The 18,323-nt window shown below is 38.6% G+C and overlaps 1 protein-coding gene across 1 annotated transcript in view; it reads left to right on the top strand.

The window, feature by feature from the left end:
• Positions 1–18,323, top strand: part of Eda (ectodysplasin A) — a 407,671-nt gene that overhangs the window by 377,652 nt on the left and 11,696 nt on the right. Inside the window, exon 4 of the mRNA XM_048335751.1 lies at positions 15,767–15,790. Within this exon, the coding sequence (XP_048191708.1) occupies positions 15,767–15,790 (24 nt within the window). The remainder of the gene's footprint in view (positions 1–15,766; positions 15,791–18,323) is intronic.

The following is an 18,323-nucleotide window of genomic DNA, read 5'->3' as shown; positions in this document are numbered from 1 at the left end:
GTTGAATGAAACTTTTCCTAGGGCTGGGGATATGGCCTAGTTGGCAAGAGTGCTTGCCTTATATACATGAAGCCCTGGGTTCAATTGCCCAGCACCACATATGTAGAAAATGGCCAGAAGTGGTGCTATGGCTCAAGTGGTACAGTGCTAGCCTTGAGGAAAATTGAAGCCAGGAACAGTACAGTACTCAGGCCCTGAGTTTAAGGCCCAGGGCTGGCCAAAAAAAAAAACTTTTCCTAATACTCACAGAAGAGAAAACTTAGAGTAATAGTGAATCATCAGGTCAAAACCTATATTCAAATGTTGTTAAAAAATTGGAAACATCAACTATACCCCTAACATGGTTATAGAAGAAAATAGCTAAGTTTATTAAAATTCATTATTATTTGTCTGTTTTTTTTAATGTTACTGGGGTTAGAACTCAGAATTTGTGCTTTCTAGACACTTTACACATGAACCATGTTCTTCAAACCAGGAGCTAACATTATTATAAGATAAACTAGGAGTTTAAAATTAAATGTTAAAGTTAGATGCTAGTGGCTCATATTTGTAATCCTCAGTACTCTTTTGGCTGAGATCCAGAATATTGTAGCCCAGACAGAAAAGTCCATGAGGCTCCATCTGTATAATAACCCACAAAAGGCATATCTAGAAGCATGGCTGAAGTGGTAAAATACAAATTTCTTAGTTCAAGCCCCATTACCAGCAAAAAACATTTAAGTTAGAAATTAAAAAGTAGCTCTGTGCCCATGGTTCCTGCTTGTGTGATCCTAGCTACTCAAGAGGCTGTGATCTGAGGATCACAGTTCATATCCAACCCAGGCTGGGAAATCTGTGAGACTCTGTTCTCCACTAACCTACCAAAAAGCCAGAAGTAGAGCTGTAGCTCAACTGATACTGACCTTAAGCAAAAAGCTCAAGTACAGTGCTCAGACCCTGAGTTCAAGCGCCATGACTGACAAAGAACAAGAAATAAAACGAAGCTTTATCCTGATGGTGCTCTGTTGTTGATTCTAGGTTGTTTAGCCCAGAACACACTTCACCTGGGATTGACTGGTATCCTTGATAAATCTTGTGTTTTCTTTGTTTAGTCTGTGAGACTCTAACCATAAAATCCAGAAATGTAGCTCAAGTGATAGACCAGCAGCTTTGAGCGGAAAAAGTTCAAGACAGTGACCAGGCCCCTGCATTCAAGCCCCAGGACTCGCACAAAAATAATAACTTGGCTGTAGTTCCACCTGTAGCTCTCATGGTACATTCCATCCTGGTTCCCTCTGTACATAAGGTATCCTGTGATTCTCCTCTGGGTACTTCCTGAGTATGCCGGTTAGTAGTCTACTAAGACTTTGGTTCCAAGGCAGCATCTGGGCTAGAAAGACACAGGATGGCTTCAGGAAGGATGCTACAGCTGGGTGAGAAAGTCCTTCACATATACCAGTAACATTAAGGGTCAGTGCTGGTCCAGTGGCTTAGCAGCAGCTCCAAGGTCTGGAAAGCTCCAGGCACATAGCAGCACCAGGAGAGAGTGGCTCAAGTCCTCTGCTAGCACTCTGGACTGAAGTACGAGTGTATTCATTCCAGGCACTGAGTGGATCAAGGTTCAGGGGCATCTATGGATAGCTTTTCACCAAAGATCAGTGGCCAGTACCCCAGTTTCAGTGTGGTACATTGTTTGCAGCTAGTACCCAAGTAGGCAAGGCTGTGCCTGTAACATGGGATGAGTAAGGTACATCACAAGCAGTTTTCATGGTTCACAGGATTTCACTAGATGAAGATCTCACTGGATAGCAGCCTCAGGCATAAGGAAGCTCCAGTTCCTCCTCCCCAAGTCGGTTGAGTTTCCATGGAAGTTCTGTGGGCTTGCACTTTTGTTGCAAAGTATAGTCTGCAGCTTAGCCCTTTTGCTTGGGGAAATAGCTGTGTGGCAGACTGAGGTACTTAGTGTAATATTTCTGGGTTTCCCCTGGTCTCTGTCTACTCTTCATACTGGCCTTTCTATACCACCCATATTTCCTTGAAGCCATGAACCTGAAGCTATAACTACTTCGTGGAGATGGAGATGTAGGAATGTGATAAATGTCTTTAGTCTGCGATCTTATAAAAAAAAGTCTTTCAAAGTAGATATTATTGTGCTAATTTTCATAAATAATGAAACTGATTCAGAGAGGTAAAGTAACTTGTCCAATATCACACAAGTAGTGAAAGTTAGAATCAGAAAATTCAATTCTTATTTTGAATAGATGACAACAAAACTCAGACTGTTTCCACAACCCTCATATTTTCTTATAACCAGTATAACCTTTAAATTTAATTCTGTATGTAATATCTATTTCTTGGAAAAGGTACCAGGGTGAAATAAACTTGAGAACTGCCCCCATTTTATATCCCTTCTTGAGGAGTCACATTTCCCATTAGTGTACTGAAAGATCTGAAATGTCTTCAGTGAAAAATCTAATTTTGCTTAATCCCGTGGTTCCAAATCTCTCTGACCAAGAAACACTTTTTCCTGAAAAGATAGCACATGGGCCCCTGGTATCCCTTCTAATATAGTGCAAACCATGTCATTAAACCACTGAACTTCCAATTATCTTTCTGATCCTCTAAAGAGATTTTTGTTCTTTTTTAATAATTTTTATTATCAAACTGATGTACAGAGAGGTTACAGTTTCATACGTTAGGCATTGGATACATTTCTTGTACTGTTTGTTACCTTATCCCTCATACCCTCCTCCCCCCTCCCCCGTACCGTTTCCCCCCCCCCCTGAGGTGTTCAGTTCACTTACACCAAACAGTTTTGCAAGTATTGCTTTTGTAGTTGTTTGTCTTTTTTTATCCTGTGTCTCTCAATTTTGGTATTCCCTTTCAATTTCCTAGTTCCAATACCAGTATACACGGTTTCCAATATACTCAGATAAGATTACAGAGATAGTGTAGGTACAACCACAGGAAGGTGATACAAGAACATCATCAATAGTAGGAGCTACAGATACACATGGGACGTTGAAAGTAGTTACAACTGTGATATAACAATTGTCTCCATAACATGGAGTTCATTTCACTTAGCATCGTCTTAGGTGTTTATAAGGGTATAGCTTTTGGGCCTTGTGATGCTCTGCTATGAGTTGCCTGAACCTGTACTAATTATTCCCAATAAGGGAGACCATAGAGTCCATGTTTCTTTGGGTCTGGCTCACTTCACTTAGTATAATTTTTTCCAAGTCCTTCCATTTCCTTACAAATGGGACAATGTCATTCTTTCTGATAGAGGCATAAAATTCCATTGTGTATATGTACCCCATTTTTCTGATCCATTCGTCTACTGAGGGGCATTTGGGTTGGTTACAGATTCTAGCTATGACAAATTGTGCTGCGATGAACATTGTTGTGCTGGTGGCATTACTGTGATTTTGTTTGTGGTCTTTTGGATAGATACCCAAAAGTGGGGCTGCTGGGTCATAGGGGAGTTCTATATTTAGCCTTCTGAGGAATCTCCATACTGCTTGCTAGAGTGGCTGAACCAGTTTACATTCCCACCAACAATGAAGTAGGGTTCCCTTTTGGCCACATCCCCTCCAACAATTGTTATTGTTAGTTTTCTTGATATATGACATTCTTACTGGGGTGAGATGGAATCTCAATGTTGCTTTGATTTGCATTTCTTTTATGGCCAGTGATGTAGAGCATTTTTTCATATGTCTCCTGTTCTTAGGCCTAACTTTTTCCATCCTAACCACTAAAATGACCAAAGACAGCGTTGCAGATTACTCTCCTCGCAGGAATATGTGTTTGCCAGTTTGGGAACATCTTTGGTAAACATAAAGAAGCCTTTACCTTATGGAAATTTGAAACATCTTTTTGCTACTAAATTGGTAGCAGTTGGTGGAGCTGTTTTAGTAGAGCCTTTACCACAGTAATATTTTTGAGTCCTAACCAAACCAAGGCAGAAGTGCACCAGTGAGGTTTTGTGGCTGCCTAACTTAAATCATGCTTGTGGACCCTGAAGCTCTTGGGTAGGCCCCTGCTACAAAGGTGAAGGAAATTCCTGAATGAAGCATGCAAGCCTTCTCACATCAGAAATACTTGAGATTGGGATGAGATGGAGTGGGGTGGGATCAATTTACACAACCCTACCTTTCTTGGCCTTTTTGTCATGCTTGGAGCAGATGTGGGAATTGTAATCTGGGTTCTGAGTGTGGGCATTCCATGTGGTTCTCATTGAGAAGTCTCACTCTTCTTTGAAGCTAATGGCTTCCATCTTCTTCACAAGTATTGGGCTTACCACACGTATTTGTGCAGTCTCTCTGTTTACAATTCTAATGGCGTGAGATAGAAAATGAAATAAACTCTTAGGATGCCAAGATTTGAAACACAGACTATATTGTAGTTGTTTTTCTTTTGGTTAATAAAAGTTTCCAGTCTAATACTTCTTCATCTGCCAGCTATGGCCTTTAGTTTTTATTTCTTTACTAATTGGTACTGAAGAAATGTTGGCTATGAACAGTTTCCTGGTATTGCTCTGTACTTAATGGAAGAAGGCTAGGACTATTGCTTGTTTAACCAAGGAATAATTTAAATTAAATTCACATCACTTTATTTAAATCAGAAAATTTATAGATTGAAAGGATTATGCCCGTTATACAAAGAGCCAGTTTTTGAGACTATTAGTCATAATCTTAGCATGACTGAAATTAAATGGGCAATACAGTGAGCTGGGAATCTAAAGAATCTTGGATCACATGGCTGGTTTCCCACTTCCTTCAGTCTTTCATTTATTCACTGAACAAACACATAAAATAAGTGTTATTGGATGGTCACTGGTGCCCTGTAATCCTAGCTACCCAGGAGGCTGAGATCTGAAGATCACAGTTCAAAGCCAGCCCAGGCAAAAAAGCCCATGAAACTCTCATCCCCAATTAACCATTAAAGTTGGAAATGGAGCTATGGTTCAAGTGGTAGAGCCCCAACCTTGAGCGAAAAAAATAAGGGTCAGTTCCTGGACTCTTGGAGCTGAAAACATAGAGATGGATAATTCATAGCCCTTGTCCTCAGGAAGTTAACAATCTAATAAGTAGAACAAATACATACTAGAAAATTGCAATTTGACAAGAACAATAGTGTATGGCAAAGGAGCAGGAGGTATAGAGAAGAAGATGCAATGGATATAGATCCTGGTCTTAGACAAGCATGTATGGGGTTACTTTTATACTAGTGGGTGTTTTAGTAATTAAATTTTATGATTCTGAACTATTTTAGAGGAGTTTTTTTCACAGGATAATTGAACAGAAACCCAGAGCTCCTGTATATTCCCTCTTTTCTCACCCTTGGCAATCACTGATGTTTTTACTATCTCATAATTTTACCCTTTCCAGGATGTCATATGATTGGAATTATTCAGCATGTGTTTTTTTTTAAGTCTGCCTTTTTCACTTTCTATATCATCATGTGGCTTTAAAGCCAATATCTTTTTTACTGGTGAGTAGGATTTCATTGTATGGATATACCACATTTTGTTTATCCATTTACTTATTAAATGTTATGTTGCTAATAATTCTTACCAATTGTGAATAAGGTTTCTATTGACATCTGTAAGTACCTATGATTTCTAGGTCATATAGTAAGACCCTGTTTCACTTTCTAAGAAACTCTCAAGGTGAACATAGTTGTGCTGGTGGCTTTGGTGTGGTCTTGCTTGTAATCTTTTGGGTAGATGCCCCAAAATGGGGTTGCTGGGTCATAGGGGAGCTCTATGTTTAGCCTTTTGAGGAACCTCTATACTGCTTTCCAGAGTTGGCCAATAGTTCTTTTTTTTTCTTATTTATTGTCAAAGTGATGTACAGAGAAGTTACAGTTTCATATGTTAGGCCTTGGGTACATTTCTTGTACTATTTGTTACCTCCTCCCTCATTCCCCCCTCCCCCCTCCCCCTTTGCTTCTCCACCCCATGAGTTGTTCAGTTGGTTACACCAAATGATTTTCCAAGTATTGCTTTTGGAGTCATTTGTCTTTTTATCCTTTGTCTGTCAATTTTGAGATTCCCTTTTACTTCCCTAGATCTAATACCAGTATATACAGTATCCAGGGTACTCAGATGAGATACAGTGATAGTGCAGGTACAACCACCAGAAGAGAATACAAGAGGATCATCAATAATAGAAGCTATGGTTTCACATGGCATGTTGAAAGTCGTTTCCATAACATGGAGTTCATTTCACTTAGCATCATCTTATGCGTTCATAAGAGCATAGCTATTAGGCAACTATGTTCATCACAGAACAATTTGTCATTGCTAAAATATAGAACCAACCCAGATGCCCCTCTGTAGATGAGTGGATCAAGAAAATGTCGTACATACACACAATGAAATTCTATGCCTCTATCAGAAAGAATGGCATTGCCCCATTCATAAGGAAATTGAAGGACTTGGGAAAAATCATAGGAAGTGAAGTGAGCCAGACACTAGAAACATAGACTCTATGGTTGGGAATAATTAGTACACGTCTAGGATAATCTTAGCAGAAGAGCACAATAGCTTAATAGCTATGTACCTATGAACACATAAGATGATGCTAAGTGAAATGAACTCCAAGTATGGAACCAAGTAGTTTAACACTGTTGTTATTTTCAACATACCATGTGAAATTATGCCCTTTTTCTTTTGTCTTTCTTTCCTATGGTTTAACCCTTGATGTCACTGTAACTGATTTTGGTACCCTGGATAGTGTATATATGTGTATTGGAACTAAGGAAGGGAAAGGGAATATCAAAATCGAGAGACAAAGGATAAAAAGACAAACCAACGCAACAGCAATACTTACAAAACAATATGGTGTAAACCAACTGCACAACTCATGGGCGGGGGAGGGAGATGGGGAGGGGGGAAGGTGGAGGAAAAATGAAGGAGGAGGCAACAAGTTGAATAAGAAATGTAAGCACTGCCCTGTATATGAAACTGTACTGTAACCCCTCTGTACTTCACTTTGACAATAAAGGAATGAATTTTTTTTTAAAAAGAAACTCTCAAGGTGTCTTTCGAAAATGCATATTCTAGAAAGGAGTAAAGATGGTGAAGTTAGGCACCCAATGACTAGCCCCAAGAAGGCCAATGTTTCTGCTGGATCATATGAAGAATCATATCACCCAGGAAGAACCTTGTCCTGACCATAGCTGCTTATTTATGTTTGATTACTTATTTATTTTCATTTTGGCCATACTATGATTTGAACTCAGGATGTCATACTTGCTAGGGAGGCAGTCTACCACTAGAACCACAACTCAACCCCTCATTCATCATAAAACAAAATTCCCAGCTCAGAACTTGGTCAGAATTTCCATGTTACTTTCCTGAGCAGGTAATCTTGCTTCTTTTCCTTAGCCACTTTCCTTATTGATATATGGACCTCTTTGTCTACATTACCTCTGTGGTTTGGAATGGAAACCATTGTTATTCTTTTGTACCTTCTCTCAGAATCAAGAAGCATTTAGAATGCAACTGGCCAGGTGACTTCTCCAGGAAGGAAAGAGGAACTGACATGTGACTTCTGGTGCAGCTTGATATAAAGAAATTATTTTGCAAGCGGAAGGATAATGTTTAATTTGAAACAGGTGTTTGATTCCTGGCATTTGTGAAATCTTTCTCTTTTGTTACAAACAAGAAAACTAAGCAAATAGCCAGAGTGGATAACTTCAGGGTTTTTTTTAATGTCTTCCAGTTTGGGCCACTATTGTGATAAGCACAGTTGAAACTATAGAAGTGAATTCCAAATATTTATAATTCAAAATGAAAAAGATGCTTAAAAGCTATACTCATCTAAATTCTGGCTTAAAACATGACATAGATTTTCTAGACCAAAACAAAGGTCCAATTTTTCATTTAAACCTTTGATGTCATAAAGATAAGTTATTACAGTTGATTTCATATGTGAATAAACCATCACAGTTTCTGTACAAATATACATTTTTACATGTGTAAATCCACATTTTTTGGATGAAAGGAGGGATTTTTCTCTTAGAAAAGGAAGCTGTTGTTCACTTTTTCAGAAGGCTTTGGGCATTTGGTATTTTAAAATGTTTCTCATTCTTAGTAGAACCAGATTGTGCAGCAGCTTACTCTGGGAAAGCGTGCTTGAGTTTCATTGAAAAAGTGGCAGAAAACAACACAGGCCTGGCTGGTGCTCTATGACTGAAATTCCAGTACTTAGGAGGCTGAGGAGGAAGATGTGAATTCAAGGCCATCTTGGGCTATATGGAAGACCCTGGGTGCAAAAAAATATCAAATAAAAAATGTCTTTTAAAGAAAGAAGCCAGGTATAGTGGTTCACATCTGTAATCTTAGCTTCTCTAGAGCTGAGATCAGTTAGAATAATGGTTTAAAGTCAATCCATGCAAAAATACTTCATAAGACTCCTTTTCAACCAATAATTGCATACAATGGCATGTGCCTATCATCTTGTTTATAGCAGGAAACATGCATTAAGTGTATGCAGTCCAGGCAAGTTCCCAGACAAAAAAATGAGACCCTATCTCAAAGTAATGTTCAAAAAAGGCTGAGAGTATGGCTCAGTGGTAGAGCAACTAACTAGTAAGCCTGAGGCTCTGATTCTAACTCTAGTATTTCCTAAAAGGAAGAAAACACAAGTTTGAGGCCAGTAATGGAACTCTATTCATCTCCCTAAATGAGTTTTGTGGAGCCATACACAGCACATGAGTGTTTTTTACACTTTGCTAAAGCTGGATGAAAAGTGGCATATATAACCTTTCCATTAAGAAGATGTGATGGACCCTGTAGTATGATTATACTATGCCTTCTGTTTTGGATATAGAAGAATAGAAAGAAAAAAATGAGATGCTTCCCATGTAAGTCTATTTTCCAAAGGGGGGAAAAAGTAGAAATTCATATGCAGCATCAGCTGACTTCTAGTGGATTCCTTGAGATTTCCTACATAGGTGCCTTCTTTTCTGAAAATTTTTCACCATTAGAGATGGTTGAATTTTATTAGACATTTTCTTCAACTATGGATATGATCATTTGGTGTTTTTTCTTGTTTTCCCAGATGACATTAATTGGTTTTTGAATGCAAGCACAGCCAGGCATAAATCCCACCTTATTATTCTTAGAATGATTTCTCAGCAGATTTATCAGCAAAATAGCAGAGACTGGGTAAATTATAAAGAATAAAAATTTCTTTGGCTCACCATTCCAAAAGCTAGAAAGTCCAAGAATGTGATGTTAATAGCTGGTGAGAGCTTTCCTGTGGGTCATGGCATGGCAGAGGGCATTGCATGGCATGACAGAGAAAGCAAATCAGATAGAACTCACTTTTATTTATTTTTTAAAAGGCATTCCCATGATAGCCATTAATAAGATGGCCCAGTCATTTCCCAAAGGTCTTGCCTCTAAACAGTGGTGATGAGGGACCAAATTTCCAATACCTGAACATTTAGGAGACATGCTTACAATATACAGTTTTGGTGTAAATTCTTTCAGTACTTTGTTAAGATTTGATTGGCTAATATTTTATCGAAGATGGTTGTATCTATATCCAAGAGAAACAACAGTCTGTAGTGGCTTCCTTGTAATTTTTTTTAATCTTTTTTGTGACCATGGTATCCTCTTCAATTTTCTTACTCTTAGTAACTTGTGTTTTCTCCCTTTCTTCTGTTGCCCTGAGTAAAGGATTATCTATTTTATTGATCTTTTCAATGAACCAGCTTTCATTCATTTTTTTCTATTACTTTTCTGTTCTTAACATCATTTATTTCTGCTCCGATAGCTATTATTTAGTTTCTTTTTCATAGCTTCATTTGAGTTTGTTCTTTTTTCTAGTTTCCTAAGGTTGGAAGCTTAGACATTTATTTTAGAATTTTCTCCTATTCTATTATATGCATGAAATGATACAAACTTCCCTCTCAGCACTGCTTTTGCTACATCTCACACATTTTGATAGATTTTATTTTCATTTCTATTTAGTTCAAACTATTTTAAAATTTCTCTTGAGACTTTTTAACTAAATGTATTATCTACAAGTGTGATGTTTAATTTCTAAGTAGTTTGGAATCTTCCAGGTGTATTTCTGTTACTGATTTCTAGTTTTATTCTATTGTGATGTGACTGCATATTTTAAATTTGTAGAGGTAGGTTTTATAGACCAGAAAGTGATCTATCTTGGTCAGTGTTCTGTGTGAACTTGAGAAGAATATGAATATGTGCCAGCGTAATGTTCAAACAAGCATGATGTAAATGTCAATTTGATCTGGTTTGCTCATGGTAACCATTCAGCCTAACTATATACTCTCTGATTTTCTGCTTGCTAGATCTGGCAAGTAGTGAAAGCATGTTGAAATCTTCACTTCATCCACTGTAATAGTGGATCTGTCTAGTTCTCACAGTTTCATCACTCTGCCACGCATATTTTGATGCTCTCTTTGGTAGGTGCATACGCATATAAGGATTATTATTTTCTCCAGAGTTTTGACCAATTTGTCATTATATAATATCCTTTTTGTCCCTGATCATTTTCCTTGCTCTGAAGTGTGCTTTGTCTGATATTAGTATCACTGATCTTTGATTAGTGTTGGCATCATATGTCTTTGTCATCCCCTTACCAGTGTCTTTATAAATTGTCTAAAAGAAATTTACATTAATATAGTTGGGAATTATTTTTAATCTACTCTGACATCCTGGTTGATGGGGCTTGCTTGTTTGGTTGCTTGATTTTTGTTTTGTTTTGTTATATAATTTAGCCTAACCTCAGACTTATGATCCTCCTGCCTCTGGTCTCCAACTGCTCAGATTACAAGCATGTGCCATTAGCCTTTATATTTAACTCATGCTTCTACAATATCTACATTTAAAGTGATTATTTGTATAGCAGAGTTAATGTCTACTATCACAGTAGTTTTGTAGTCATTGACCTTTTTCCTTTCCTTTCTTATCTTCCACTCGTTTCTTGCCTTCTTTGATTTTAAGCATCTTATTACTCTATTTTCTCTCCTGTGTTAGCATATTGTTTGTCATTTTTTAATGTATAGGTTTCTCCACTGTTTGAACTAGCTCATGTCCACCTTCAAATAACACTCTGCCACTTCACATGTAGTACAAATGCCCTAGAGAAGAGTCTTCCCAATGTGTCCCTCCTATCCCTTCTGACATTGCTGTCATTTGTTTCACAGATCCATCAGTTATCATCACGTAACATATTTTTATTTATCCTCTAACTCACTTCCTTTTTATAGAGAGCCAATGACCTATATCATATTCCTTCTTAGAAGCTTCTGTTAATATTTCTTCCAAGGCAGATCTACTGACAATGAATTCTCTCAATTTTGTCTGAGGGTCTATTTCTCCTTCATATTTTGAAGAATAATTTTATTGGCCACAGAATTCTAGCTTGTTGGTTTTACATCATCCTTCTTGGTCAGAATCCTAGGCCTTGAAAAGAGATAATGTGTAGATGAAAAATCAGAAGAAAAAAAATCACTTGTCATAACCATTTTACAGTTGAGTTTAGAACTGGCTTCTTCTACTACTGGCCTCCAGAGCCCTCCCGGATCCTGTTACAAGACACCATTTTCTTAACGTCTGATAGGCACACTGCCTGCCTACATTGATGAAAACCTGTCTGATCTCAATTTTCATTCTATCAAAGCAGTCCCAGGTACTGCACAGCCTTCTGTCCCACTGTGATGCATTTTTATATAGAAAGCATAATGATTACAAATAAGGGGTATTGGAATGATGTAGAAATGTATCTTATTGCCACTGACACAGACATGTAATAGTGATAGTGCTCTGAATATGTAAGAACAAGTTTCTGAAACATATGTAGAAGCTAAATCTAAAGTGTTACAGAACTCAGAATGGAGTTACCCTTTTTGCTCTGTGTAAGGATACTCACCTCTAATAGTGGTAGATCTTCTAGTTCCTCTCGGTCAGTTGGGAGACTATAATGGCCTCAAATGAAAGCAATGAGCATAGCAGATTCAAAGCCCAGGGTTAGATGCTCATGCTGAAACTCGTAAGAATGATTTACTGGCAATAGTGAGTGACGTTAGAAAAAGAAGCCTCTGTGTTGCTGAAATGATGTACTCATTAGCACTCATGGGAAATGTGATACAGTCTAATGACTTTACATTGTCTTTTTTTTCTCAAGGGATATACACAATGTCTCTGAGAGCCCTTCCATGACCAAAGATGAAGTAAAAGAAAGGACTTTGATCCCTTCTTCCTCTATGTATTCTTCACATGATGACCATTTGGGGAGAAAATAAAACTTTAATTTTAGCTCCTTTCCTCACATTGTTTACCAAAATCTATGCTAGATTAATTATAGATTTAAAAATAAAAAGAAAGCATAAAAATAGGAAAAAAATATAAAGGGATACTTTTATAGTATTATACTATGGAGGACTGGAGACAGTGACCATATATAAAAGGAAAGTCTCTCACACTCTGATCCAAAAGAAACAATTCTAATAATGTTATGCAAAAGATTTTAATGAATATATAAAATGTATACAAGAAAGCTGGGCACCAGTGGCTCATACCTGTTTTCCTAATTACTCCGGAGGCTGAGATCTTAGTATTGCAGTTCAAAGCCAGCCAGGGCAGGAAAGTCTATGAGACTCTTATCTCCAATTAAACACCAGAAAACCAGAAGTGGAACTGTGGCACAGAGTGGAGGGGCAGTAGCCTTGCATGACAAAGCTCAAGGACAGCAATGAGGCCCTGAGTTCAAGCCCCAGGACCAAAAAAGAAAAATGTACACAAGAAAAACCGTCAACTATAATATTGTTTATAATGATGAGAAACAGGAAACAACCTAGATCTATCACAGACAATTAATTAAATGCAGGTGCTCTATATTAAAAATGTCATTGTCGGGCTGGGGATATAGCCTAGTGGCAAGAGTGCCTGCCTCGGATACACGAGGCCCTAGGTTCGATTCCCCAGCACCACATATACAGAAAACGGCCAGAAGCGGCGCTGTGGCTCAAGTGGCAGAGTGCTAGCCTTGAGCGGGAAGAAGCCAGGGACAGTGCTCATGCCCTGAGTCCAAGGCCCAGGACTGGCCAAAAAAAATAAATAAATAAAAAATAAAAATGTCATTGTCAGACTGGAGGCATGACTAAGTGGTAGAATGCTGACCAAACAAGCAAACTGAACAAGTTTGAGACATGGAATTCATACCCCTATAGTGCCCAGGCAATGACAATGTAGAAGTACGTTTATTTACATAAGGAGGCTGGGTAACAGCTCAGTAACAGATCACTTGCTTTGCATGCACAAGCCATAGGTTTTAAGTCCTATCACTATGCCAAAAAAATTTAAAAGAAGATTTTAAGACTCAGGTGCTGGTGACCCCTACTTTTGATCCAAAGCTATTCAGGAGGCTGGCTCAAAGCCAACCCAAGCAAAAAATGTCTATGACACTCTTCTCTGCAATTAGCTACCAAAGTGGAGCTACAACTCAAGTGGTGAAGCACCAGCCTTGCGTGAAAACCTAAAGGACCACACCCAGGCCCTGAGTCCAAGCCCAAATACTCTCATGTGCACACACAGACACACACAGACACACACACACGCATTATCAAACATTTTTAATTTGATCCAAGTTTGTAAAACTACATATTTATATGCATAGACAATTTCTACATATGCATAAAATGGTAATAGTGGCTATTTGTGGGTACCTAAATAAGCTATTTTTCTTTTGTTCCTCTTTATGTGTGTATGTGTGTATGTGTTTGTATGTATGTGTGTGTGTGTGTGTGTGTGCGCATGCCTATGATAGAAGTTTGAAATGTGAAAGATCTTCTCTCATTTCATTTGTGCCTTTAAGTCAAACTTCCTCCAGGAAAAACTTCCCCCTCAACTACCTGGGATATATCTCTCTAGTAATTTTTTGGTTCAACTTCCAAGTTTTTTGAAGATGATGGGTTTTTTTCACTATTTACTGTGTTACCTTCCAAAAGGCACTGTCAATAAAGACTAGTTGGCTGGTGATGGCCTAATTTCCTCAAAGTATAATATAACAGTCTGTGGGTGGGGGAGGCTCAAGAGGTAGAGCAGCTTGTCTTAGCATGTTTAAGTTTCTGGATTATATCTGTAGTGTCACAAAAAGAAGAAAGAGAACATAAAGGAAAGATGGAAGGAAAGGGAGGGAGGGATGGGAGGGGGGAAAGGAAGAGAAAAGAAAATTCTTTACCAGACCTAGCATCGGCTATGAAGTCAGGTAGCTGCAACTGCTGTCATCCTACTGCTATCCATGGCTGAGTTGGGTGTGGTGGCTGTGGTGGCTGACTGGCTACTGGCAGGTGGGGCTGGGCCATTTCTGAGTAAATCCTTTCCTAAGTAGCACTGCTGTTCAAGGAAGGCAAGGAGGAGCCCCTTCTCAGGTTGAATTTCTTGCTTCCTTGCCCCATTCTCAAGCATGTGCAAAGCTGTTAAAAGAAGATAAAGGCTGGAAGGGGGGGTGGAGAGAAAGTACTGGAAGTACATCCAGTTGCACAACTCAATTTAAGACATCTACTGTTGCATATTTTTTCTGCTAGGGAAGTCTATACAAATATTGGAGGTTTTTTTCAAGTATCACGTGTAGCTCTGATGGTCACACTGGAAGCTGTAAATGTTAGATCTGTTTTCTGACCTCTAACATAGCCTGCTTTCATAGGTAGATATTATTCCAGACTTGTTGCAAGGATGAAATGAGACAATATGCTTTATAAAATATAAGATAATATACAACTATTTGTTGTTCTTTTGTAAGCTCCTGAGGGCATTGACAGCAATTTAATGTTGTACAAAATTGTCTATGTGCGTGCTTGGAACAGATTTTAAATACCTGTATCTAAAGAAAGATCCATCTGCAGAATGAAGAGAATTGGGTCCCTAGGAGAGAAAATGACTAAGAGAGATCTAAACTGCGTGTGTCTAGGGAGTGGTTGTTGTCTAACTATATTAGAAAAGCATTAGATTTCCCAAATTCCCTCTATTGATTAAAATTGTTTTCCTTAAAAGCAATTTTCAAGGCCAGGAATGATTGCATGAGCCTATAATCCCCGTACTCAAGAGACAGAGATAGGAAAATCTTGAGATGGAGGCCATTCTGGGCTGTAGAGCAAGACCCTGGATCCCCTCAAATAAACAATTTGCAAGAAAATGCATGGGATTTTACTGCTGATGAAATTGTTGACACCTCCTTTAAAGCATTTGTTAAGTTCTGGTAAATTGCACTGGGAGTACATGTGGCCCCCACATGAGTGTTTTATTGTTGGCACTGTTTTAATAACTAACAAATCACAATAAGGAAATGAGTAAAAATAAACTACTGCTGCTGTGTTCCTGCTATAAAAACCTCCCTTTTTTAAAACACTTTTTCCAGTTTCACCATAAGACTTCATATGAGATTCATACCTGAATGCATGACTCTTCAACCTCAGGACTTGCAGAATTAATGGAATGCCGTCCTAGGGTTGTTGAGTTGTGCGTTTCTGGGCATTTCATCTCTCTGGAACGTCCCATTCTTTCACACATATCTTCCCACTTCCAGAAGAAATTTTCTTATAATTTTTGTGGCATCAACAGTCAGAAAACAGACTGCCTGAAGAGGCTTGATAGTTGGTAGATTCTTTACCAAAAATCTGACCCTTGGCTGAAGGACATCTTTAAATTTGTAGTATTTGAGGGACTTCTCTTAGTGACTGCCTTAGAGAAAAACAATTTTTGTTACTTTCCACTGACTCAATTTTTCATTTCTGTTTCTCATAGGTCCTGTTAAAAACAAAAAGAAGGGTAAGTTGAACTCTTGATTTTATAAAACATATCATGTCAATATGGTGTTTTACAAACTAATCAAAAGAACAAAACATGGAAGTAAGATTTTATATTTGTTTCTTTCAGTGTTTGATTGCTCATTATTTTATTTCATCATGTGATGCCATTGAATATTGTAGTTTCTAAAGAACAAGAAATAATTCTTCAGTGATGATCTATAAAAAACAGAATTGATTCTGTAGCAACACATGTTTTTTCCTCATTCTTGCTCTCTCTTCCAATTTCATTTACATCTCCTTCCTTCATTCTCCTTACTTTTCCTGTAACCACTCTTTTTTCTTTCTACTTTTATTAAGTCAGTTATCGGTAGGAAAGAAGACCTAAAACGGCTTACAGAGAAAAAGATGTATTACCCATGAAAAGATGGCATTATTTGATTTCTTCAGCTTCCCAGATGATTAGAAAAGTAGATCTTGATTTGAGTCATTATCATTTTCTCTGTGATGGAAAAAAAAATAGGCTACAGAATTACTTTGATCCTTTAGCCTTTTTAAAGAAGCTTCTACTTGGACAGTTCTACTGTGTTCTTGTTGGTTCAGTAAGTCCGCATTGTACCTGAGTTGAGACTGACCAAAAGACTCATAGAAATGGTTGCTTACTTGAAAATGAGAATCCAAAGTCAAAACAGGCTCCAAGGGCAGGACTAGAAAAATATGGTGCACTCCTTAGCACTAAAAGAACCAACTGTGAAACAACTTTATGTACCTATTCACTATCTCTAGATTTGGGGCCTGGGAGGAAAATAGTATAAAACGAATGGGTTTTTTAATTAAAATGCTTTAAAGGAAATGATTCTGTCTGTTAAGATTTATATGTTGGGGGGCTGGGAATATGGCCTAGTGGCAAGAGTGCTTGCCTTGTATACATGAAGCCCTGGGTTCAATTCCCAGCACCACATATATAGAAAATGGCCAGAAGTGGCGCTGTGGCTCAAGTGACAGAGTGCTAGCCTTGAGCAAAAAGAAGCCAGGGATAGTGCTCAGGCCCTGAGTCCAAAGCCCAGGACTGACAAAAAATAAATAAATAAATAAAATAAAGATTTATATATTGGACACAGTAACCCAAGGCTGCAATCCTTGCTACTTGGGAGGTGGAGATGGGAGATCCTGGTTCAAGGCAACTTGGGTGTGGGCGGGGGGGGGGGAGGCGGGAATTGGTGAGATTCCATCTCTACCAATGGCTACGCAGTGGTGTGAGTCTGTCATGCCATCAATGCAAGGCAGCACAAGAGCAGTATCAAAGCCCTGGCTGGAGCTGGGAATATGGCCTAGTGATAGAGTGCTTGCCTTATATACATGAAGCCCTTGGGTTCCATTCCTCAGCACCACATATATAGAAAAGGCCAGAAGTGGTGCTGTGGCTCAAGTGGTAGAGTGCTAGCCTTGAACAAAAAGAAGCCAGGAAAAGTGCTCAGGCCCTGAGTCCAAGCCCTAGGACTGGGGGCAGCGGGGGGAGGGGGAGAGTGGGAAGCCCAGGCTGACCCAGGTATAAAGTGAGGTCCTATCTCAAAACATACAAAGGGACAATGAAGTGTCTCAAGTAGTAGAGTGTGTACTTAACAAGCATGAGGCCACAAGTTCAAACCCCAGTATCACAAGGAAAAAATATTTATAGAGCTTTCTAGAATAAATTATGAACTTCAAACTAGGCCCAGAAAGACTACTTTCAGTTTCAGACTACTATTTTTCTGAACACTGAAGTTCTGGGGTTCCTTGAAGCTCCCTGGTCAACAGGTAAAACTTGCATTCCTCCTGTAAAGATGTTGAGGAAGGGCCTGACCTTCTCAAGACTCAAGGTAAGCCAGGATAGAAAACAGCCATAGAGCTAGAGTCAGTGAGAAAACCTTTTTACTCTGGAGGGGCTGGGCAAGATACTCTCTTAAGAAAATGAGTTTGATTTTTCAAACATTTAGTTCTTAACCCTTGTCACTGACTTTTAATATAGAAATTATAACTCACATCATTGCCCAGCAAGGCTACATTGTGCATGGGACATTACTGGGAAAAGACTGCACATAAACCTTAAACACTTACTTGGGCTACAAGTGATTTAGAATCCATTTAATATGGATTTCCTTGAACACAGTGAATAGGCACATGCCTGAAGAGGTAAATTGTTCACTTAATTTTCCCCCTTTAGTAGAGTTTTCCTACCCCCACAACTATCACGATTTCTCTCTCTCCCTTCCCTTTCTTCCTCAGTTTTCCCTTTATCCCCTTCTCTCTCATTCATTTGTTTTTGATTATTTTTTTCAATATTTGTGATTTACCTGAAAGGTTAAGGAAATACCCCTTGGATGAAATATAGCTTTAAAAGGAATATTGAACAGGACTCCAGTGGCTCACACCTGGAATCCTAGTTACTCAAGAGGTTGAGATCTGAGGACTAAGTCTAGAAGCCATCCAGGTGAAAAAAGTCCATGAGACTCTTATCTCCAATTAACCACCAAAAAAGCCAGAAGTAAAGCTGTGGTTCACGTGGTAGAGTGCTA

The sequence above is a fragment of the Perognathus longimembris genome, chromosome 28, assembly GCF_023159225.1.
Source record: "Perognathus longimembris pacificus isolate PPM17 chromosome 28, ASM2315922v1, whole genome shotgun sequence".
NCBI lineage: Eukaryota > Metazoa > Chordata > Mammalia > Rodentia > Heteromyidae > Perognathus > Perognathus longimembris.
Note: the sequence above shows the minus strand (reverse complement) of the source record. Positions and strands in the feature narration are given on the sequence as shown.